Here is a 25,729-nt window from a genome sequence, read left to right as displayed (position 1 = left end):
TATCTAATCACGCGCCGCGGGGCTTGGGCGATGTTGGGGAAACCTCCGCGGACGGGAGGACCAGAATGGTAAAAGACCAGAGTACCATTAGAACTAAACGATGGACCAGCCCGCGTCCAACACGTTGTAGAGAACATTCATGCCATGAGCCAGATAAAGTACAAGGTAAGTGATCATGATCCACCATTACCGGGGGGAGGAGACCGGATTACACAACCGAAGGAAAAAGATCAAATGGATTTTAGATACTGCGGCACCGAGGGGCCTGAATTTGGAATATCCCTATTTGCCCCACAGTTCGGCCTCGCTCTAGGTTGTCTCTGTCGTCCAGTATTTTGATAGGGGATAGGGTTCATTGGTTTTATTATAGGCTTTATGTTTGATTTTATTGTCCACAAGATTGAACTCTGTGGAGCCAAGACTGACCGTGCCCCTCTGTCCGTCGGCCCAATATAGATCCAGTGCTCGATATGCCTCTAATATAACACACTGCTCCTGCTCTAGTATATTCTTGGTGGAGGGTCAGTCAGTGTTCATATTGTATCACTTGATGGAGTGTATCGAGAATGTATATTAGGGTGGATCTATACTAACACTGTGTATACCATGGGTTTATACTGGAGTATATATTAATGCACTTATGTAGTTAATTAAGATGGTTCCTATAACAGAATAATATCACATCCACATTTTTCCCCTAATTATAAAAAACTTTTAGCTTATTCCTCCTTTTGCTAAAACATGATTAATGATAAGTAATTTACTGCATTGACATTCCCTTGGGCATCTGTATCCTGTGATTGACACTCATAATGTTTAACACTGTATACAATAAAATCAATGATAGCAGCAAGAACAGATATATAGATGTATAACTATGTAGGTGTCTGATTTTCAACTTATGGTCAATATTATTATTTAAAGCGAGAGATTTCTCATACTGCAGAGCTGCACTCACTATTCTGCTGGTGGACTCACTGTGTACATACATTACTTATCCTGTACTGATCCTGAGTTACATCCTGTATTATACCCCAGAGCTGCACTCACTATTCTGCTGGTGGAGTCACTGTGTACCTACATTACTTATCCTGTACTGATCCTGTGTTACATCCTGTATTATCCTCCAGAGCTGCACTCACTATTCTGCTGGTGGAGTCACTGTGTACATACATTACTTATCCTGTACTGATCCTGAGTTACATCCTGTATTATACTGCAGAGCTGCACTCACTATTCTGCTGGTGGAGTCACTGTGTACATACATTACTTATCCTGTACTGCTCCTGAGTTACATCCTGTATTATACTCCAGAGCTGCACTCACTATTCTGCTGGTGGAGTCACTGTGTACATACATTACTTATCCTGTACTGCTCCTGAGTTACATCTTGCATTATCCTCCAGAGCTGCACTCACTATTCTGCTGGTGGAGTCACTGTGTACATACATTACTTATCCTGTACTTCTCCTGAGTTACATCCTGTATTATACTCCAGAGCTGCACTCACTATTCTGCTGGTGGGGTCACTGTGTACATACATTACTTATCCTGTACTGATCCTGAGTTACATCCTGTATTATACTCCAGAGCTGCACTCACTATTCTGCTGGTGGAGTTGCTATCATACCAGGGACAGTTAATTTCCCCTCAATCAGATGACTACCTAACATAGTGGCGCTGCCCCCGCCATGCTCTGTGCTGGTGATGTCGGGGCTTTGGGCACCGTGTTCTGCTCCGGGTTCCCTGTGCACCATCTATATATAAAATTGAATGTATGCGTGTGTCTGTCTGTCTGTGTGTCTGTCTGTTTGTCCTTTTTGCGCTACTACACCATTCATCCGATCGCCATGAGACTTTGGGAAGTTGTTGAGTACACTCCTGGGAAGATTACTGGCATAGTCCATCTATCCTGCGAGCGTCGTCGGCAGTTATGCCCCCCAGACAAAGATCATTTGATTTCCATCTCAAGCACAAAAGCAAAAGGCATTACGAGCAACGGGATGGGTGTTCAACTACAAGATGATGCATCCGCTGAACGTATCACAAGACAATTGCTGCATATTGAGAATGCTGAGGTAAAATGAAAGCTGTGCTGTGATTGGTTGTTATATATTATACCGCTGAGGTAACATGAAAGCTGCGCTGTGATTGGTTGTTATATATTATACTGAGGTAACATGAAAGCTGTGCTGTGATTGGTTGTTATATATTATACTGAAGTAACATGAAAGCTGCGCTGTGATTGGTTGTTATATATTATACTGAGGTAACATGAAAGCTGCGCTGTGATTGGTTGTTATATATTATACCGCTGAGGTAACATGAAAGCTGCGCTGTGATTGGTTGTTATATATTATACTGAGGTAACATGAAAGCTGCGCTGTGATTGGTTGTTATATATTATACTGCTGAGGTAACATGAAAGCTGCGCTGTGATTGGTTGTTATATATTATACTGCTGAGGTAACATGAAAGCTGTGCTGTGATTGGTTGTTATATATTATACTGAGGTAACATGAAAGCTGTGCTGTGATTGGTTGTTATATATTATACTGAGGTAACATGAAAGCTGTGCTGTGATTGGTTGTTATATATTATACTGAGGTAACATGAAAGCTGCGCTGTGATTGGTTGTTATATATTATACTGCTGAGGTAACATGAAAGCTGTGCTGTGATTGGTTGTTATATATTATACTGAGGTAACATGAAAGCTGTGCTGTGATTGGTTGTTATATATTATACTGAAGTAACATGAAAGCTGCGCTGTGATTGGTTGTTATATATTATACTGAGGTAACATGAAAGCTGCGCTGTGATTGGTTGTTATATATTATACCGCTGAGGTAACATGAAAGCTGCGCTGTGATTGGTTGTTATATATTATACTGAGGTAACATGAAAGCTGCGCTGTGATTGGTTGTTATATATTATACTGAGGTAACATGAAAGCTGCGCTGTGATTGGTTGTTATATATTATACTGCTGAGGTAACATGAAAGCTGCGCTGTGATTGGTTGTTATATATTATACTGCTGAGGTAACATGAAAGCTGCGCTGTGATTGGTTGTTATATATTATACTGAGGTAACATGAAAGCTGCGCTGTGATTGGTTGTTATATATTATACTGAGGTAACATGAAAGCTGCACTGTGATTGGTTGTTATATATTATGCTGCTGAGGTAACATGAAAGCTGCGCTGTGATTGGTTGTTATATATAATACCGCTGAGGTAACATGAAAGCTGTGCTGTGATTGGTTGTTATATATTATACTGCTGAGGTAACATGAAAGCTGTGCTGTGATTGGTTGCTATATATAATACCGCAGAGGTAACATGAAAGCTGCGCTGTGATTGGTTGTTATATATTATACTGAGGTAACATGAAAGCTGCGCTGTGATTGGTTGTTATATATTATACTGAGGAACATAAAAGCTGTGCTGTGATTGGTTGTTATATTTTATACTGCTGAGGTGACATGAAAGCTGCGCTGTGATTGGTTGTTATATATTATACTGCTGAGATAACATGAAAGCTGCGCTGTGATTGGTTGTTATATATTATACTGCTGAGGTAACATGAAAGCTGCGCTGTGATTGGTTGTTATATATTATACTGCTGAGGTAACATGAAAGCTGCGCTGTGATTGGTTGTTATATATTAAACTGAGGTAACATGAAAGCTGTGCTGTGATTGGTTGTTATATATAATACCGCTGAGGTAACATGAAAGCTGCTGTGCTGTGATTGGTTGTTATATATTATACTGAGGTAACATGAAAGCTGCTCTGTGATTGGTTGTTATATATTATACTGAGGTAACATGAAAGCTGCTGTGCTGTGATTGGTTGTTATATATTATACTGAGGTAACATGAAAGCTGCGCTGTGATTGGTTGTTATATATTATACTGCTGAGGTAACATGAAAGCTGTGCTGTGATTGGTTGTTATATATTATACTGAGGTAACATGAAAGCTGCGCTGTGATTGGTTGTTATATATTATACTGAGGTAACATGAAAGCTGCGCTGTGATTGGTTGTTATATATTATACTGCTGAGGTAACATGAAAGCTGTGCTGTGATTGGTTGTTATATATTATACTGAGGTAACATGAAAGCTGCGCTGTGATTGGTTGTTATATATTATACTGAGGTAACATGAAAGCTGCGCTGTGATTGGTTGTTATATATTATACTGAGGTAACATGAAAGCTGCGCTGTGATTGGTTGTTATATATTATACTGAGGTAACATGAAAGCTGCGCTGTGATTGGTTGTTATATATTATACTGAGGTAACATGAAAGCTGCGCTGTGATTGGTTGTTATATATTATACTGAGGTAACATGAAAGCTGCGCTGTGATTGGTTGTTATATATAATACCACAGAGGTAACATGAAAGCTGCGCTGTGATTGGTTGTTATATATTATGCTGCTGAGGTAACATGAAAGCTGCGCTGTGATTGGTTGTTATATATTATACTGAGGTAACATGAAAGCTGTGCTGTGATTGGTTGTTATATATTATACTGAGGTAACATGAAAGCTGTGCTGTGATTGGTTGTTATATATTATACTGAGGGAACATGAAAGCTGCGCTGTGATTGGTTGTTATATATTATACTGAGGTAACATGAAAGCTGTGCTGTGATTGGTTGTTATATATTATACTGAGGTAACATGAAAGCTGTGCTGTGATTGGTTGTTATATATTATACCACTGAGGTAACATGAAAGCTGCGCTGTGATTGGTTGTTATATATTATACCACTGAGGTAACATGAAAGCTGCGCTGTGATTGGTTGTTATCTAGATATATAAAAACGAATGAATGTATGTCTGTCTTCGCAGCAATGCGCGACGGGTAAGCTGGTATTATAATAAACTCTATTCTTCTCAAGGGAGTGAATATTTGTTACAAGCCCTGCAGGAACCAGTGCCAGACTAGAGGTGGCGCCATCTCAGGTCGGGTACGATAGAGACAGTAAGTGCGTCAGGCGGTTTATATTTAGTTTTTTGTATTTCACTGGATGCAATCAGCGCCATACAAAAATAAAAATGACAGCCAGGCGCTGCCCACCGCACCGGCGCCGGCGGCAGCAGCCGAGCGTCTGATGCAGTTACAGTATTAAAAGTTCATAGAGGATAAACATAAATAAAGCGCGGCTCTCCAGGCGCCGGGGCCCAACATCAGACCTGTCGCCACGTTACTCCTCCCACGGACTGATGTCTGTATCGATGGCCACACAGTTGTACGCAGCGTAGCGCAGCTTCTCCTCGCAGATCTTCGCGCTGGAAGACAACGTGATACAATGTAACAATACTGGGACAGGAGGAAGCATCTCCGTGACAACCATGCAGGTGACACTGGAGCCTCTCAGCTAGCAACGCCTCTTAAGTCCCGCCCTGTCTTCTATGGCCCCCGTTACAGGGGACCGGGCACAGGTGACCTGCGTGGGGCGCACATACCGTACCTGGGGTAGTTCGGCAGGTATAAAGTGCTGGAGCAGGTGGAGGATTCGGGGAGGGAGTCCGTAGTGTCAGAGCTGCGGAGAGAAGTCACAGCATTAGAGGACATCGCAGACCCTCAGTCCGCATGCCGGCTGCACTCACCCCGACTTATCCGGATAGATGTAAATCGGCGCTGGAAGACGACTCCGCCCAGTGACGAATCTGAGGAAGCGGCTGCGATCCTCTGAAAAGACAAGGGCTCTGTAAGAAGCGGCGCAGCCAAGCCATCCCGTAAAGCCTCGGCAGGACTCGTCCAAAGTACCGCCAGAAGCAGTGTGCCCCGATCCCCCCTCCCCCACACACATTACACTCACCGTTGGTGAAGTTATTTAGCGCCTCCCAGAAATATTGAACCCGAATGTCTGTTGGTTCCAAATCCTCAAACCGGGCTGCAGAAAACATGAAACGCGTCAGCCGCAGAAAACACGTAAGAGCTAAGAAGGATGATCCATCCGGGAACTTACTCAGTTTTTTCAGGGCCTCCACAGAGATCTCAGGGTCCCCGCAGACCCTCTTCTCCAGTTCCTGCCAGGTGAGAAGGTCCAACACGGCCTGAGGAACCACTTTCAAGAGCCCGGCCTGGAGGGCGTCTATCTGCAGGGGCAACAAACATGGCGTCCAGTGAGAAAGTGCGAACACCAACAACTTTACAGCGTGCAGAACTGGAGGAGAATGCCGGATAAGTAATGTGTGTACACAGTGACTCCACCAGCAGAATAGTGAGCGCAGCTCTGGAGTATAATACAGGATGTAACTCAGGAGCAGTACAGGATAAGTAATGTATGTATACAGTGACTCCACCAGCAGAACAGTGAGTGCAGCTCTGGAGTATAATACAGGATGTAACTCAGGATCAGTACAGGATAAGTAATGTATGTACACAGTGACTCCACCAGCAGAATAGTGAGCGCAGCTCTGCAGTATAATACAGGATGTAACTCAGGGTCAGTACAGGATAAGTAATGTATGTACACAGTGACTCCACCAGCAGAATAGTGAGCGCAGCTCTGGAGTATAATACAGGATGGAACTCAGGAGTAGTGCAGGATAAGTAATGTATGTACACAGTGACTCCACCAGCAGAATAGTGAGCGCAGCTCTGTGGTATAATACAGGATGTAACTCAGGAGCAGTACAGGATAAGTAATGTATGTACACAGTGACTCCACCAGCAGAATAGTGAGTGCAGCTCTGGAGTATAACACAGGATGGAACTCAGGAGCAGTACAGGATAAGTAATGTATGTACACAGTGACTCCACCAGCAGAATAGTGAGTGCAGCTCTGGAGTATAATACAGGATGGAACTCAGGAGCAGTACAGGATAAGTAATGTATATACACAGTGACTCCACCAGCAGAATAGTGAGTGCAGCTCTGGAGTATAATACAGGATGTAACTCAGGGTCAGTACAGGATAAGTAATGTATGTACACAGTGACTCCACCAGCAGAATAGTGAGTGCAGCTCTGGAGTATAATACAGGATGTAACTCAGGGTCAGTACAGGATAAGTAATGTATGTACACAGTGACTCCACCAGCAGAATAGTGAGTGCAGCTCTGGGGTATAATACAGTATGTAACTCAGGAGTAGTGCAGGATAAGTAATGTATGTACACAGTGACTCCACCAGCAGAATAGTGAGTGCAGCTCTGGAGTATAATACAGGATGTAACTCAGGATCAGTACAGGATAAGTAATGTATGTACACAGTGACTCCACCAGCAGAATAGTGAGTGCAGCTCTGGAGTATAATACAGGATGTAACTCAGGGTCAGTACAGGATAAGTAATGTATGTACACAGTGACTCCACCAGCAGAATAGTGAGTGCAGCTCTGGAGTATAATACAGGATGTAACTCAGGGTCAGTACAGGATAAGTAATGTATGTACACAGTGACTCCACCAGCAGAATAGTGAGTGCAGCTCTGGAGTATAATACAAGATGTAACTCAGGATCAGTACAGGATAAGTAATGTATGCACACAGTGACTCCACCAGCAGAATAGTGAGTGCAGCTCTGGAGTATAATACAGGATGTAACTCAGGATCAGTACAGGATAAGTAATGTATGTACACAGTGACTCCACCAGCAGAACAGTGAGTACAGCTCTGGAGTATAATACAGAATGGAACTCAGGAGCAGTACAGGATAAGTAATGTATATACACAGTGACTCCACCAGCAGAACAGTGAGTGCAGCTCTGGAGTATAATACAAGATGTAACTCAGGATCAGTACAGGATAAGTAATGTATGCACACAGTGACTCCACCAGCAGAATAGTGAGTGCAGCTCTGGAGTATAATACAGGATGTAACTCAGGATCAGTACAGGATAAGTAATGTATGTACACAGTGACTCCACCAGCAGAATAGTGAGTGCAGCTGTGGGGTATAATACAGGATGTAACTCAGGATCAGTACAGGATAAGTAATGTATGTACACAGTGACTCCACCAGCAGAACAGTGAGTACAGCTCTGGAGTATAATACAGAATGTAACTCAGGATCAGTGCAGGATAAGTAATGTATGTACACAGTGACTCCACCAGCAGAATAGTGAGTGCAGCTCTGGGGTATAATACAGGATGGAATCCAGGTGTACAAACTGTTATATACTGTGTATCAGCGACAGGCTGAGTTTCACAGCTGCAGTTACTTTGTCTTCGGGTTTCCTACCTGCTCTTTACTCTCCTCCAGCCGCGCTTTCTGCACCATTTCGATGAATTCCAGGCGGTCCTCGTAGCGCACAGATATGTTGCTGCCGCCAGGTACCAGATCCACCATCTTCTGATCGCTGAGAACTGTTGTGTAAGTCAGCTCACCGCCGAATTTAAACTCAAACGTGTCCTTATCCATCAACTCCATCATCTCCAGGAGCTTCACCTGGTAGAGAAACAGCGCCCTCATCAGGCGAGCAGCTGCGGCTGACTCCACACACACATCACACTGCCTCATATAGATCCCAGCTTATATATGTAATATATATTGCGCTGAGCTCCAGACGTACTTATAACACATGTAGACGGCTTCTGAGATCTTTGCTTGCTGTAAATGAATGGACACCAGTCCTGATCTACTCCTGATCACACAGCTTAGGGGTTGTTACAATGTATCAGTCTGGGTGTTTACTTCACAGGATACAACTGTAACATCCCTCAGTGGTGAGAAAAATTAGGTCAGGATAAGGTGTCAGCCTCTGAATGGAAAGAAGAATGTTCTCATTCACTGACAGCAAGCAGAGATGTCAAAGAATGAAAACACAAAGTATTTTAGAAAGCTGCAGAACATTTCATAGTCCAATATGACCTGGCCCTTTAACCCCTTAGTGACGCGCCATATTTTGGTGCTAGGGACGGGATGATTTTTGGGGGTGTTTTCATCTCCACTGCTTTATTTTTCCGTCTCCGCGGCCCTTTGAGGACTTGTATTTTGCGTGACGCGCTGGAGCTTTTATTCCCATCATATAATATAGTAGAATGTTATTTTTTGTTGTTTTGAGGTTGGTTCTTTTCGCAGCGTTAATCATTCAGCAGTTTACAGGATACATTTTTTTCTGCTGGTCGATACGATTCCGACAAAACCAACATTTTATATAATTTTTAGGTTTTCCCACTTTTGCGCAATAAAAACCCTTTTTTGGAAACACTTTTTTTGGTTTCCTGTGTTGAAAATCCCGTAACGTTTTCATTTTTCCACGGGCGGCGCTCTGCGGGGGATTGTTTTTGGCGCGGCGAGCTGCAGGTTTCACTGCTACCATTTTGGGGGACAGATTTTCATCACTTTTGTGTTTTTTGGGAAACGTCTTTTGGGCGTTTAAGTTGCACTTGCGGCCACGCAGGATACGAAGTGTGTTTAACTTATTGTACCAGTCGTTACGGATGAGACGATTCCAAACAGGTTGGTGTTTTGAGTTTTTAGGGGGGAAAGTGCACAAGGCTTGTTCTTATTCTAATGTGTCTTTTATTTACCATTTTTATTTTCATAATATACTGCAGTACTTCTGTCCTGCAATGCATTACCACTAATCATAGCGATCACAGACCCGGATGCCATAGTTTGGCGATTACATGGTGGAGGGCTGCTGACATCACAGAGGGAGCACCCTCCCTCTGTCAACCATTTTCACACCACACTCGACACTAATGGGCATGAAAAGGGTTAACAGTGGGGATCAGCTGCGACTTCTAAGCCTGCACCATCCATAGGACGTAAATAATGTACGCATACTTTTTTTTCGTCCCGGGGCAGGAAGGGGTTAATAACCGGAGATGCGCAATAGTAAGTGGAATCGTAGGGCCGCAGACATTACACAGTCTCAGATTCCTGACTTACCAGCAGAGAATCGACGGCCGGGAAGTCCTTGCTCCAGCTCACTTCCTCTCCAGTCAGCCGCTTCCATACGAGGCCGGGTAATGCCAGGACCTGCAGGCACAGGACAGTCAGTGGAGGAGTAGATGGATACGGGGAGCCGCAGCTCAGAGAGACTCTTACATACCAGGAACTCCTTGCCTCGCAGCGCCGCGCCCATCAGCTGCCCGATCCACTCGTACTTTGCCAGATCCCTGCAGGACGGGTTGGGTACGTACATATCTCGTGCTTCCCCGGTGCCATTCCCCTGCAACAGAAAGGATCGTTAGCACAGGGAAACGGCTGATAACGCCATGGTGGACAGCAAAGTCATGTGTGCCACGGGCATCGCTATGCCAATGACATTACATGCGGCTGCCAACAGCTGGACTGGAGCAGCCCAGGGGGGTCACTACACCGTCATATTGGCAACCATGTGTAACTGCTGAGTGCATCGAGCAACTTGCTGGTTGCACCACTGACTACTCCCAGGCGGAGGCGGCGCACTGGGCTGTCGGGTGGGGCCAGTCCATGAGCTTGCTGACTGTTTCCAGCAGAATTGTAATGGGGTTTAGAGTGGGAGCAGCAGACAAGGGGTTACTTCTATAGTCGGCTGATGAGGATTCCGCAAGTTCCTCGGTGATCAGTCGCTTCTCACCTGGTTTGATGTGCGCACAAAAAACGGCAGCGGCACGGGCGAATCGGCAGAACTGGGGCAGAGTTCTTCTGATATATCAGCCAGACTGTCACGAAAACCTCCGCCTGTCGCAAAGGAAGAAGGGATCACATGAAACAAATGGCAGTACATGGCAGTGCAAGGTCATGGGGCGCCAAAGACGTGGGGTAGCGGGAACCAGACGTTCAGATAAGTGTGATGCAGCGGGGGAGGGGATGTAGAAATGGGTACAAATCCCACGTGGCGTTCAGAAGCCCATCAGTCGGGGCGGTAATAATGGTCGCCATCATCGCCCCCTCCTCCGTACCTTGATCAATGATCCCCTCTGCGATGAATTTACACTCCCACCACTGGTCGTAATGAACCGGCCACCTAGAGGGCGAAACGAGTGTCAATATACGGCGGCGGCGGGCGCAATGCATCAAAACAATAATGCCGTAAAAGTCCTTTAATCCAGCATCAGTGGTTCCTGATCGGAGCCGGATTATCAGACGGTCATAGGAATGTCTATAAAACCTCAGTGTGGCGGCAGGAAGAGCGGGACGCAACATCACAGACATACAAGCTACGCAAATGGCATGTGAATGGCGCAGAACGACCGGAATAGTGGCCACACCCACCGGTAATCCAGCGGCTTCTCAGACTTATCCGTGGGCTTCAGGCCTTCGTACACCTGCAGGCAGAGAGGTCACAAGGATCAGAGAAGGGCGGAGCTATATCCACCGCCGTAAAAAAAGGCGGAGGTTTAACCATCTAACTGCCACGCTAAAGTTTGAAAAACCCACCCAAAGACAAGCGCAGTTAACCCCTTAGTGACATAACTAGTTGTAGCCTTAACAGCCAGTAAATCGTTTCCCCTTTAGGGTCTGCGGTCATAACTTCTTCCTTTTTCCGTCGCTGCGCGGCCGCTCGCATTCCGCGGGACGAGTTCTAGTTTTTCTAGGAAGCAGTTTTGGGTCCATATACTGTAATCAGTAACTTATTATTTCCCCGTTTTGTGGGTTTGACGTTTGCAGCGCGGTATAAATATTACGCTCCCGTTACTCTCCGGGCTTTAGGGTTATGACATCACATTTAGAGGTCTCGCTGTTTTGCTACTCTTGCACAATATAACATTTTTTTACATTCCAGGACCGCAGCATTTTTGATTTTCAGTCGACAGAGCTGTAGGGGGGGCTGGTTTTGGGGGACTGCAAGAGGCCATGTGAACATTCATGTCGCAAGCGCAAAGATCCGCACGTCTCAGGAGTGTTGCCAGCGGCCATCTTGAATAGAAAAGCAATCAGAGGAGTTCAGCAGATACAGCTACAGGTATCAGCGTGGGCTGCTTGGCACATCAAAGGGCCCAGGACTGTAAGAGAGGCCAAAATGAGGACCACATGGTACGTGGCGGCAGCCATTGAACGCACATGGCAGCGCAGAGCCAACCAGATGAAAGGATGGACCTTCATCATACGCTGTTGGGGGCATGCTTCCCGTTAACACAACCAAGAGGCCGGCCTCAGGAAACACCGGTGGGCACGCAGGATGAGGACTACGGGCTCAGATACTAGCAGGCACATAAGACTGTTATTCTGTAGGAATCGAGCCTGGAGTTCTGGGACACAAGTATGGGAGCGCGTGCGAGTCTGCGGGACACGGCGAGATTTCACAATGTACGGATTGTGCAATCATTTCTCAAAGAGCGTGTAGTCGATATTGTGTTTCTTACTCGCATCGCTTGTGTAATGGCGCCGCCGGCCTCCTGGCCTGAAGAGTTTGAGGAATGAGCTGATCTAACAGGACGGCTAAATTGTGGGGGCTACAACGTTTAAGTATCGGTTAAGCTTCAGCAGGTACAAGCAGTCGGCGTCCCCCCGAGGGCACACAGGTCGCTGAACACAGCAGCTCATCTTTTATACCACGCGCCCGCCGCGCTGCGCCGCCGACCAGCCTGCTTACAGGGCAACTTGTAGGTTTGATTTTTATTACCATTTAGAGTTTTATACGACATTTTAATTTTTTGGATTTCTGTTTTGGGAACGTCAGATGAACAGAAAACGGCTATTTTGGGGTTTTCTGCCAAATGTTCAGTGCGGGTTGTTATGGGTCTGCGGATACTAACTAGGTGTGGGGGTTTTATTCTCTTTATGCTTTCAATATTTAAAGCCTTGTGCAAAGGAAAAAAGGTTTTCAAATTCTTTTCTGTAAGAACATTTAGCTGCCAGAGTCGGAAATGGCTGCAGCATCTGCGGGGTTAAATGGTGTAGAGGAGGGATTAGATGAGCGAGTCCTCAGGACTTCACTCCTTATCTGGGGAAAAACCTGTATGCGACAATCAGAGAGCAAATATGATGTGATGGTGTCGGTGAAGGGGGTGATACCATGAACTAAAGTCACCCCTCCCCTGGGACAGGAAGATAGACAGGAGCTGCTCTGCCTCTGATGGTCTCCCCCCCCACCCCCTCTGCTCTGCACAGACTAACTGAAAAGTGACCGCTCAGTTCTGTGAGGACCGCCCACATGCTTTTGATGTCATTTTAAAGCCAAGAATCACGTTGATAGGCCTGATATAACCAGAATTATAGAATGAGCTCTGTCCATCAAAAACTGTCAAGTCCTTCTCCTGCAGTACGGATGGAGCTCCTGCCAAACTGCTGGGGCGTTACATGCAGCGAAACGCTGAGTGAGCCAAATTTACAAAGGCTTTTTGGACATTAGTCTTTGGTGTCCGCGGCTTCTATGATACCTGGTTGAAGACCGTCTTCTTGTAGGTGGGGTCCAGAGCGGGGTTGTCCCTGTGCTCCACTGCCAGCCTGCGGTTTATGTACAGACGCGGCATGAAGTTGGGTTTGCTGGTCTCGGAGTCCTTCAGGCACTGCGTGATGAGTGGGCAGCGGCGCTTGGACAGAAGCAGGAACTGTTTAATGTGCTGAAAGCAAAAAGACGATGTGTTCAAGGACTGGCATCCGGACCTCTAGACGGCGCATGCGCTCGGACACTGCACCATTGTCTGCAATGGGACTTCCAGAGACAATTGGGGCGTCTCCGGCACTCCCACCGACATGAATGGAGTGATGGCAGAGTGTCCTCAATGTAGCTCTATTCATTGCCAGTCACACAGGAGGACCTGGGACACCGTTCTAGTGATTGGTGGGCATCCCAGTAATCCGTTCCCGCTGATCAGATAGTTATCCCTTATGGTATTACCTTTAAGTCGTCATTTCCATGATCCCTGCTTACAGTCAATGAATAGAAACATGCACCCCTGCACGTAACATGAGCAGAAGCACAAATCATTCCTCCAGTGCTGATGGCTGTTACAATGTATCAGTCTGGAGTTATGAGGGGGGGAGGGGAGACCCGTGGATCTCACCTTCATCTGGTTAAAGGTCCCGACGCTGTGATCCCAGGCGGGTACGAGGTGATGGAGGACGTTGTCGAGCAGCTTCACAAATCTGCAGGAGGCAAGAAAATATTCTTTTAGCAAATCCTGACAGTCCTGAATTCACGGAGGGGAATTACACCTGCGCCAATCACACCGCACTGGGGTAACACGGACCTTATTTATCGACCCCCTTCCCTCCCCCCATGACGGACATATAAGTCGGTCCCCGCACAATGTCATACATTCACTGCATGTAGATGGCGGGGACTTAGAAGCTGAGATGGCGCCATCCACAACAGGAGTCGGCTGTGACTAACAGCAGGGATCAGAGAGAACACCAATCCTCGCCATTAACCCCTTACATGATGTGATCAATGTTGATGATCGGGGCATGTACGCAGTTAAGGCGGCGTGAGCTCTGTCTGTGAGGTCATCAGCCCTCTGCCATCTAATCACCAATCGGAGGGCTGATGGGTTGCCATGGCAAGTGGCCTCTGGGTCTGCTGTAGCAAGTACAGAAGTACTGCAGTGTATTACCTGAGGGATCATAAGATCACCGGTTCAAGTCCCGACAGGGACATAAAAAGAGTGAAAAAATTAAAACGGTAAAAGAAAAAAAAAAAAAACAGTTTTGTATTCTTTTCCTCTCACCCCAGAAGATGAACTAAAATAAAAAAAAGGTTCTAGCGCTGCATCCATAATGACCGGTACAATACAATAAACCGAAAACTCCTTTTATCCTAGGAGACCGAAGCTATAAAAAAAGGCAAAAAAGATTAGGCCAAAATGCAGCTTTTTTTCACCTCCCCCAAAAAAACAATCAAAACTATCAAAAAAGTCGCATGTATCTCAAAACAGTACCAATAAGACTGCAGCCCGTCCTGTAAAGAACCAGCCGCATGCGGATTACCCAAGGAAGGGCAAAGAAGGGGTGGGATAATAATCCAAAAAAATGGTTGCATTCTTAAAAGTGTTGTCGGCGTTACGGAAACCTGTCAGCCGGCCCCCATGAGGAAAAATAATCAGTTACTGACTTCTCTCCGCTTCCTCGTTCTTCTGCCGCCAGCTTTGACCTCCACCATAAATCCGCTGCAGCAGCCAATGACAGCGCTCAGCCATAATCATGGTGTTCTGTCATCGGCTGCTGCAGCTGGTTTGCAGACGGGCTCAGCCTGCCAGGTGACGTCACAGGGACACCGGAGCGGTGGTGGCGGACAAACGGGGGAGCAGGGAGAGAGGAGTCACTCTTATTTTAATACATGGTGACAAAGGGGTTAACCAAGTTAAAGAAAACCCCCGAGTACCAAACTAGGCTGCGGCCTTAAGGGGTTTTCCAGGCAGAAATTCTATTGATGCTGATCATTAATAGTAGGACGGCTGTGGTCCGCTTCGAGCGCAGTGTAATGCGGCACCCAATCGGCTGGGATCACAAGCGGCCGGCCCCAGCGACCAACTATTGATAACGTATCCCGAGGACGGCCCATCAGCAGTATTTTTGCCTGGAAGCCCCTCTAAGTAGCGCATGCCTCCGGATACGTTTGGCGGATCTCTGTCTGTTGAGTATCGCACGTTCGCACCTCCTACGGGCCGACCTGTGCCCAACCTCCACCAGCTTCTGCAGTGAAGTATGGTAACTTTGTCAGGCCCTGAGACGTGCCCCCGCCCCACCCCCACCCCATGTAGGCACACGGGCCTAGAAGAATGACCCCCGGCTGTTGGCCAACATGCTGCCTCCTCCAGCTCCTACTGGCTTCTAGAAGGCTACATGGCGGATCCGCCAGGACTCTCCGTTGCACCTCCTGACCTCTGGATGACGGTGGCTCTCCGGTACAGGACGTCAGGGTCAATGGCTTCCAGGCGCGGGTATCGGACCAGGTTGGGAGGGTGAAACATGTCAGCGGTCAGACCCAGATCCCTCTCCTTGGAGGACTTAATCTTGATCCCGCGGATCCGGACGTCAATCCCTTCATCTACAGGAAGACAGAGGAAGAAAACATAGAAGCGGAACTCCAGCTCTGAGAAGTCCTGCAACTTAATAATAAGCTTTGTGTTTCAGTTCTTCACCATTTTTGAGAGTTCTGCTTGTTGTCAGTGAATGGGGACATTTTTATTTATATCCCAAGCTTGAAAACCCACCCTGACCGATTCCTACACACAGAGCTGAGGGCTTGTTACAATGTATCAGTGTAACAATAGGAAGACGGGAGACTGGCACTCAACTGTGTGAGCGGGACGAGGTCAGGCTTCTCAGACTCTGCATGTAAATAAGAGTGCTGCTATTCACTGACAGCAAGCAGAGACCAACAAGGAACTGGAGAACAAATACAGACATTTAACCCCTTAGTGACCGACCTATTTTGCAGCTGAATGAGTGGGCAGTTTTTGTTTCGTTTTACGTCCGAGAGCCACAACATATTTATATTTCATCGACCGTGTGAGACCTCGCTTCTGTGGGGCGTCTTGTATCCACTAACGGCGCCACACTGGGGGGCATATAATCTATTGTGACACTTTTAGTCATTGTTTTTGGAGGGGATGGAAAAAAAACCCAAAAACCAGAGATTGCGCCATTGTGTGTTCCGGGTTTCTCCGTACAGTATAAACAATGCGCTACTTTTATTCCGCGGTCACATGATTACGGTCATACAACGTGCAGGGGGGGGGGGGGTTGTTGTGTTACTAGTTTCTACAATAAAGACTTAAATAATAAGACTTGTATTCGCTTCGCCGCGTCCCGAGAGACAACGCATTTTTAATTTCCCGCCCGCGGGGTCCGGATCTCAGCTGTAGGCTCCATTGGTGCCATTTTGGGGCGACCGACTTGATTGTCTGTTTTGCCAAAAATGCAATGAAAAACAAAAAACTGAATTTGGCTTTTTTTTTACATTGCGCGGTATAAATACATCTCAGCTGCGGGCGACTTGGTTTTTTGCGAGACGAGCTGCAGCTTCCTTTCGTACCATTCTGGGTTACATGGGACATGTTAATCAGTTTGATCGCTGGTAGACGACTTTTGTAGAGCAATGCAGTGCCCCTCCCCGTCACCCGCTTAAATGCCGTGATCGCTACTGATCTCAGCATGTGAGGGCTTCAGCGGAGGATGCCCCACTCCCTTCGGTTAGTGATTGGTGTCATCCAACATCCGGCTCCTCCCTGTGCGGTATTCCAGCGCTGTCCTTAGTGTAGGCCGCCATAAAGACCCGTCACTTACGGCTTAATTACACAATGACAACCCAGTACACCGGCCCGGCCGCAGAATAAACCCCTACAGAGCAGTCAGACGCAGGCGGCATCTCCTGGCGCCACCGACTACCCACTCACCAAAGCACTCCGTGATGCGGATTTCGATGAGCGGGACGTGAGAGGTCATGTCTTCCAGGATACACACGTCTCCGATGAGGTTACTGAGGGAGACAATGGGAACAGGTCAGAGCGGCACAGAATAACGGATGCAGAGCGCCAACACAACTGGGAGCAGTGGAGACTGTGCGCCCCCAGCTGGCGGGGCTTGTACTCACTCCTCTATGAGGACGTCATTGAGTTTCTTCAGGGAATCCCTCTCGCCCCCATAGACCACCACTCGCTTGGGCATGTAGTTCTCATCCGTGGAGTCGACTGTCAGCAGCAGCTTCCTGTACAATGAGGGGGAGGGGAAGCATTATTAACATATAATATCCGCTGCTGAGGCTCTTGTAGTCCGCCAGGCTCCGCAGCCTTATTGGTCATCTTCGTGACGCGAACCGCTGGCCACAACAAGAAGGTTTCTACTGCAAGGTGTATTTGTACATGGGGACAACTCTCCCCATCATTGCAGCGTTACCCTGCCTCTTACTTGACGATGGTGCCGTCCTTCATGTGCAGCTGCACCCAGTGCTGCCCGTGCGATCCGTCACTCTCCCAGTACGTGTCGTGTTGGCCGTCCGTCAGGCAGGACAGATTGTTCTCCTCCTGTAATGGCAGATTTTATGCGTCAGACCAAGGCGGACAGTTTGGCTGCAGAGGGGGCCGAGGGGTGAGGGGTCCGGGCTGCAGGGTTCGGCCCCCTTGAGCTTGGTGTCTCAGGTGTGAGAAGGGAACGGTATAAAATATAAACCACCGGCACTCATATCTAAGTAACACAGGACACCTGATCGCGGGCGCGGCGCGGGTGGCACCGGCTGGGAGTGACTGAGGCGAGGGGAGGCGTTTTTTTTACTTTGCTGCACATTATTACTGATGGCGGGCAGGGAAGGCATCATTACTAATCAGGGGTAGAGGGCATCAGGGAGGTACCTGCGGGGACTAATAGGGGCATTATGACTTACTGGGGGTATAAGGAGGCCATATTAGTGATGGGAAAAGGAGGACTTGTTAACCATGGCGGCAAAGTGTCTTAGTGGGGGCATAAGAGGAATTATTACTGAGTGGGGCAAAAGGAGGCATTGTGACACTGTGGGGGTATAAGGGAAGAAAGGGGCAGAAGGCGGACATATTTATAAGGAACAGACCTAATAAGGGGGGGAGGTGTTGTGTTGTATGTTAGGAAAGCATCATCTCCACTGAGATTCAAGCTTCAGAGCTGGGAATTCTGTAGAAACTGTTTGGGGAAGAATACAAGGAGAGAACAACAGAAAGGATACCATTGTAGGCATTTACTATAGGCTGCCGGGACAAGCAGAAGATATGGAGGAACTCTTTCTACATCAGATGGCCAAGCTCTCAGAGAAGCCCAACATGGTGATCATGGGAGATTTTACCCATCCAGACATTTGTTGGGAATCTCTCTTAGGTAAAAGTAATGGATCCAACAGATTCTTATCGGCTCTTGCTGACAACTTTATCTTCCAGAAGGTAGAAAAGAAAACAAGGGGATCTGCTATCTTGGACCTAATGCTTACCAACAGGGAGGGAATGGTTGGGGAAGTAAGGGTGGCTGGGACCTTAGGAGGCAGTGATCATGATATCCTTAGATGTTGGATAACAAGGGGAGGAAGACCTGAGAAGACTCAGACCGCAAGGGTGGATTTCAGAAAGGCAGATTTTACTGAACTCAGAAAGAGGAGAGGAAGAATCCAATGGCTGGATGTTCTTAAGGACAGAAATGTCCAAGAAGGTTGGGAAATATTGTGAAATCAGATTCTCAGAGCACAATCGTTACCAATCCCTAAAATAAGGAAGAATGGGAAGCATTTAAAGAGACCAGGATGGATGAACACAGAACTTAACATAGATGTTAAAAAGGAAGAAAAATATGATTATCAAATGGAAAGAGGGGGAAAATCTAAAGAAGAATATAATGCGGTGGATATAGTATATCCTGACCTTAGTAAAGCATTTGATAAAGTATCTCATACTATACTTATTGAAAAAAATCTGGGATTGACAAGGCAACTGTTAGGTGGATTCACAACTGGCTGAGTGATCGTACTCAAGAGTGGTCATAAATGGCTGCACATCCAAGTGGAAGAATGTATCAAGTGGGGACCACAAGGCTCTGTCCTAGGTCCAATGTTAGGCCGCCTTCAGACGGGTGGAAATTCCGCCCCTGGAGGCCTGCATAGGATTGCATTACAGCACGCAATCCTATGCAGACGGCTACGGTTTGTCTGCGCGAAATCACGCGCAGCAAACAAACCGCGGCATGCTTTAATTCTGTGCAGGGCTCTGCAAGCCCCGTACAGAAACGTAACTCACCGGCCGCCGGCTTCGCTCTGCGCATGCACCGGCTGCCCGGCAGCCGACACATGAAAGAGTCGGGGAACGGGAGTGGGTGAGTCTGAGGTGCTCTCTGCAGGCGGCCTTAGTCAACATTGTTATAAATGATTTGGAGCAGGGAATTGATAGGAAAGTGATCAAATCTGCTAAGGGAGGAGAGAGAGGATTCAAAAAGATCTAGAAAAGCTTGTACAGTGGGCAGAGGCTAACAGAATGGTATTTAACAAGGAGAAATGCAAAGTCCTACATCTGGGCAAGAAAAATGCAGAAAGCGCATACAGAATGGGAGGAATTGGGCTAAGCAGCGGCACATGTGAAAAAGACTTGGGTGTACTAATAGATCACAGACTGAACATGAGTCAACAATGTGATGCAGCAGACAAAAAGGCAAACACCATTCTGGGATGTATTAAGAGAAGCATAGAGTCTGGATCCCGTGAGGTCATTATCCCCCTCTACTCTTCCTTAGTCAGACCTCATCTGGAATACTGGGTCCAGTTCTGGGCACCCCACTTTATACAAGACATAGACAAACTGGAGCAAGTCCAGAGAAGAGTTACCAGGATGGTGAGCGGTCTGCAAATCATGTCCTATGAGGAACGGTTAAAGGATCTGGGAATGTTTAGCAGGAAAGAAGGCCGAGAGGAGACTTAATAGCGGTCTACAAATATCTGAAGGGCTGTCACAGTGCAGAGGGATCAGCCCTATTCTCATCTGTACAAGGAAAGACTAGAAGCAATGGGATGAAACTGAAAGGGAGGAGACACAGATTAGATATTAGACAGTGAGGGGGATCAATGAGTGGAACAGGTTGCCACGGGAGGTGGGGAGTTCTCCTTCAATGGAAGTCTTCAGAGGCTGGCAGACATCTGTCTGGGATGATTTAGTGATCCTGCACTGAGCAGGGGGTTAGACCCAATGACTCTGGAGGTCTCTTATAACTCTACCAGTCTAGGATTTTATGGAGGCGTTATGTATTGGGTCAAAAGAAGGCATTATTACTAATGGAGCAACAAAAGAGTCTTTTTACTTATTTGGGACATAAGGGGCATTATACCTGAGTGAGGGCACTTTTCCTACATGTGGGGTCTACGGGGGCACAAACAGAGATTCTATTACCGTGTGAGGCACCACATATGGCATTTTTACTCTCTGTGGCACTATGGATGGAGAGATTGTGTAGAGCCATGGAAAATGAAAGCAGTTTGCTGGAAAACTGAGGAGGCAAAGATGTCTGCGTGTCAATTTTTGCAGACAAGTTGTGACGGGAGAAACTGTCATGGCGGTCTGGGCCAGATGGAGAAGAGAAAGGAATAGAAAGGACTCCAGTCAGAAAGAGTGTTGTCTGTAATTATGGGGGGTAACTGTAGTGTAAGCACTTCTATGGTCTGCAGCACCTGTATAGAGGCAGGATCTACCACCACGCGGTCGCTGTATGAAGGGGGTGATATGTGGGTCTTTGAATAGTGTTTTCTTCAGTAACAGTATGGAAGTATTAGTCATGATGTGGCAGTAATATTTAGCACGTATAACTATCACATGGCTTGGAAATGCTTACACCCAGGACGGGGGAGGGGCACTCATTCAAAATTCTGCTATGGTGCTAGTCTACTTATTCCAGTTACGGCCCCGTATGTATAATAAATAACTCTTTTTTTATTACTTTGGGGGGCTTAAGAGGGTGGGGGCGGAATTCTTGCTCAGCGGCCCTCTGCATTCTGTATCCACCCCTGCAGCAGAGCATTGAAAGATCCCGGAGAGCTCGGTGACCAGCAGCGTGGCGCGGTGACATCCATTGTCAGCAGCGTTACGAGGATCGGGGAATGTCGCGTGATGTGAAATATCCTGCCATACTGGGCTGACGCGCCCTTCAGGGCTCTGGGGGAGCTGGGTGGGCTGTCAGGTGGGCTGCTGGTGGGCACCGCACTCATGTATGCGTGCTGCAAGGATGTGCGCTCTATAACGCCGGGCCCTGAGGCTCTTAGAGATAGGGGCCCCGCTCAGGAGGTGGTGCTGGCCACACGGGCCCCTTCAGAGGCTGCCTGTACAGAATGTAGGCAGACCAGCAGGGGGCGCCACTTGTGCTCTGCTGCCCCCAGTCTGTTTGAGGCCCGGGTACGCTCCTGCATACAGTTGTGCTCTTGGCATGTTGGCGCAGGGCGGGGTGCTGACACGCCAGGAGGATCAAAGGTCTATGATATGAGGGGCGGCGGCTGCAGGTACCTGGTGGAGGGGGCGGGGCCAGGTCACCTACCGTAGCCGAGGACACGTTGATGCTCTCTACAAACTGCTTCATGTTACCCAAAGTCTCGTCCTCCTTCCCCACGCGCTCGTACAGGAAGTGCACCAGATCCTCGTCGCACTCGTACGTCCAGGAGGGAGGGAGGAGCCTGCGGAGGGGGAGCACAGATGTGACAGAGGAGAGACCCCCAGCATGTGTCATACATGTAGCTCCCCACTGCCAGGGCAATGTGCTCTCACCGTAGCTTCTGCATGGCCTCCACATCCGGTTCCGTGATCCGAGGTTTCCTGCCGAGATGCACAGAGTATGTGGCGTCCACGACGTCCTCCCACCTACAGATGGAAGAAATCGATCAGCAGCGCGTCATACATGTACATACAGCTCTTTGGCAGTAGCGTGTGTCACACATGTACATACAGCTCTTTGGCAGTAGCGTGTGTCACACATGTACATACAGCTCTTTGGCAGTAGCGTGTGTCACACATGTACATACAGCTCTTTGGCAGTAGCGTGTGTCACACATGTACATACAGCTCTTTGGCAGTAGCGTGTGTCATACATGTACATACAGCTCTTCGGCAGTAGCGTGTGTGATACATGTACATACAGCTCTTCGGCAGTAGCGTGTGTCATACATGTACATACAGCTCTTTGGCAGTAGCGTGTGTCATACATGTACATACAGCTCTTTGGCAGTAGCGTGTGTCATACATGTACATACAGCTCTTTGGCAGTAGCGTGTGTCATACATGTACATACAGCTCTTTGGCAGTAGCGTGTGTCATACATGTACATACAGCTCTTTGGCAGTAGCGTGTGTCATACATGTACATACAGCTCTTTGGCAGTAGCGTGTGTCATACATGTACATACAGCTCTTTGGCAGTAGCGTGTGTCATACATGTACATACAGCTCTTTGGCAGTAGCGTGTGTCATACATGTGCATACAGCTCTTTGGCAGTAGCGTGTGTCATACATGTGCATACAGCTCTTTGGCAGTAGCGTGTGTCATACATGTACATACAGCTCTTTGGCAGTAGCGTGTGTCATACATGTACATACAGCTCTTTGGCAGTAGCGTGTGTCATACATGTACATACAGCTCTTTGGCAGTAGCGTGTGTCATACATGTGCTTACAGCTCTTTGGCAGTAGCGTGTGTGATACATGTACTTACAGCTCTTTGGCAGTAGCGTGTGTCATACATGTACATACAGCTCTTTGGCAGTAGCGTGTGTCATACATGTACATACAGCTCTTTGGCAGTAGCGTGTGTCATACATGTGCTTACAGCTCTTTGGCAGTAGCGTGTGTGATACATGTACTTACAGCTCTTTGGCAGTAGCGTGTGTCATACATGTACATACAGCTCTTTGGCAGTAGCGTGTGTCATACATGTACATACAGCTCTGGCAGTAGCGTGTGTCATACATGTACATACAGCTCTGGCAGTAGCGTGTGTCATACATGTACATACAGCTCTTCGGCAGTAGCGTGTGTCATGCATGTACATACAGCTCTTCGGCAGTAGCGTGTGTCATACATGTATCTATATATCAGTCACCTGCTGAGCGGTTTATAATCCACCCCAAATAACTGCTGCTGTCTGGAGGTTTTATCGGGCGACTCGACGGGCACCAGCCTGTCCCCGCCCTCGTCCTGCCGGCACAGGAGCACCCAGCCCTCCGCCGTGTCACAGCTGTCCTGGTACTCCGCCATCTGCTCCTGAATGAGAGAAACAACATCAGTCAGCTTCGGGCCCTAAGCCTGCAGGGCCAAACTACAGCGCTGTGCCCGATCCCACCTATTGTCCTCCAGTCACATCCAGAGCTGCAGCCAGCAGGGGGCAGCAGTGATGTGACTGGAGGATCTGGTGGTGAGCCTGGTACCTTGCTCAGCTTCACCCAGAGGCCGTTGGCGTTGCCGTACTCCTCTCCTGTGGCGCGGATGCAGCTTCCCTTGCGGACCTCCACGGTGGCACGCGCCAGCTTCTTCAGGTTCTGCTTGGAGTACCCGGGGGCCTCCCACACAGTGACCAGCGAGCGGGCGCAGGATGCCAGGCTGGGGTCCTTACAGATCTTGTACAGGATCTCCCCGGGCACGTAGCACAGCACCTCGGGGAGCGGCGCCGCGCCGCGGAAACTGGCGATACACTCCAGGACGCAGCGGACCTGGCCCAGGAGCCGCCGGGGGCTGCTGGCATCCTGCATGGCTGCAGCACTCGCAAGAAGACGGGGCCCCGGGCCCCAAACCGTCCCTGGACTGGAGACAAGACCACCGTTACATTACAGATCATCAGGAGGGGCCACAATATATGGGGGTCAGGTGACGTAATACAGAGGACCCAGTATATAGAGGGCCCGGTGTAATATACAGAGGATATATGGCCCCATATACAGGTCAGGTGACGTAATACAGAGGACCCAGTATATACAGGACTCAGTGTACTATACAGGGGATATATGGCCCCATATAGGGGTCAGGTGACATAATACAGAGGAGCCAGTATATAGAGGACTCAGTGTACTATACAGGGGATATATAGCCTCATATAGGGGTCAGGTCATATAATACAGAGGACCCAGTATATAGAGGGCCCGGTGTAATATACAGGGGATATATGGCCCCCGTATACAGGTCATGTGATGTAATACAGAGGACCCAGTATATACAGGACCCAGTGTAATATACAGAGGATATATGGCCCCATATAGGGGTCCGGTCATATAATACAGAGGACCCAGTATATAGAGGGCCCGGTGTAATATACAGGGGATATATGGCCTCATATAGGGGTCAGGTCATATAATACAGAGGACCCAGTATATAGAGGACCCAGTGTAATATACAGAGGATATATGGCCCCATATAGGGGTCCGGTCATATAATACAGAGGACCCAGTATATACAGGACTCAGTGTACTATACAGGGGATATATGGCCCCATATAGGGGTCAGGTGACATAATACAGAGGAGCCAGTATATACAGGACCTGGTGTAATATACAGAGGATATATGGCCCCATATAGGAGGGGTCAGGTGATATAATAGAGGACCAAGTATATACAGGGCCCAGTGTATACAGGGGATATATATCCCTATATAGGGGTCAGCTGACATAATACAGAGGATCCAGTATATACATGACCCGGTGTAATATACAGGGGATATATGGCCCCCGTATACAGGTCATGTGATGTAATACAGAGGACCCAGTATATACAGGACCCGGTGTACTATACAGGGGATATATGGCCCCATATAGGGGTCCGGTCATATAATACAGAGGACCCAGTATATAGAGGGCCCGGTGTAATATACAGTGGATATATGGCCCCATATAGGGGTCCGGTCATATAACACAGAGGACCCAGTATATAGAGGGTCCGGTGTAATATACAGAGGATATATGGCCCCGTATACAGGTCATGTGATGTAATACAGAGGACCCAGTATATAGAGGGCCCGGTGTAATATACAGGGGATATATATCCCTATATAGGGGGTCAGGTGACATAATAGAGATTACAGAGTCCTATACACCGCACTATATAGGGGGCAGGTGACGTAATACACAGTATACACAGGGTCAGCGGTCCTACCGGCGCTGTCAGTCCGCGGGGCGACCTCCCTGCATGGATCCTGCGGCACCGGGAGCGGCGGACGGCCAGAGCAACCCGGAACTACTGCGACCGTATACCACGGAGTACAAGCGCACTAAAAACTTACCGTACAATACCGAGTAGAGGCGCAATCTCTGCTACAGCAGAGCATGCGCGCCCCAGCCATGGGCTTAGATACACATAGACAGTATCACATGATGGGACTAGATACACGGCTCAGCAGAAAGTATCACATAGGATAGGATTAGATACAGCA

At 47.8% G+C, this 25,729-nt stretch overlaps 1 protein-coding gene across 1 annotated transcript; it reads right to left on the bottom strand.

Moving 5' to 3' along the window:
* Positions 1 to 5,010: 5,010 nt before the first annotated feature.
* HECTD3 (HECT domain E3 ubiquitin protein ligase 3) lies at positions 5,011 to 25,565 on the bottom strand. Its single transcript, XM_066597992.1, has 22 exons — positions 25,453 to 25,565; positions 23,739 to 24,111; positions 23,414 to 23,574; positions 22,089 to 22,181; positions 21,862 to 21,997; positions 17,746 to 17,861; positions 17,432 to 17,545; positions 17,235 to 17,317; positions 15,718 to 15,883; positions 13,902 to 13,983; positions 13,275 to 13,457; positions 11,167 to 11,219; positions 10,854 to 10,918; positions 10,529 to 10,632; positions 10,019 to 10,138; positions 9,856 to 9,945; positions 8,200 to 8,406; positions 5,985 to 6,114; positions 5,835 to 5,909; positions 5,623 to 5,704; positions 5,484 to 5,555; positions 5,011 to 5,301 (listed from the first exon to the last, which is right to left on the bottom strand). Exons 2-22 carry the CDS (start codon positions 24,057 to 24,059, stop codon positions 5,217 to 5,219), a joined length of 2,538 nt encoding a protein of 845 aa, XP_066454089.1. The 5' UTR covers positions 24,060 to 24,111; positions 25,453 to 25,565; the 3' UTR covers positions 5,011 to 5,216.
* Positions 25,566 to 25,729: the final 164 nt, after the last annotated feature.

This window comes from Eleutherodactylus coqui, chromosome 3 (genome assembly GCF_035609145.1).
Source record: "Eleutherodactylus coqui strain aEleCoq1 chromosome 3, aEleCoq1.hap1, whole genome shotgun sequence".
NCBI lineage: Eukaryota > Metazoa > Chordata > Amphibia > Anura > Eleutherodactylidae > Eleutherodactylus > Eleutherodactylus coqui.
Note: the sequence above shows the minus strand (reverse complement) of the source record. Positions and strands in the feature narration are given on the sequence as shown.

Coding starts and splice junctions, on each gene's coding strand:
- HECTD3 (XM_066597992.1), bottom strand. CDS start 24,059: ATGCAGGATGCCAGCAGCCCCCGGCGGCTCCTGGGCCAGGTCCGCTGC. Junction 17,862..21,861: donor TCAACGTGTCCTCGGCTACG/GTAGGTGACCTG, acceptor CTGCCATTACAG/GAGGAGAACAATCTGTCCTG. Junction 13,984..15,717: donor AGAGCCACCGTCATCCAGAG/GTCAGGAGGTGC, acceptor TGCCTCCTGCAG/ATTTGTGAAGCTGCTCGACA.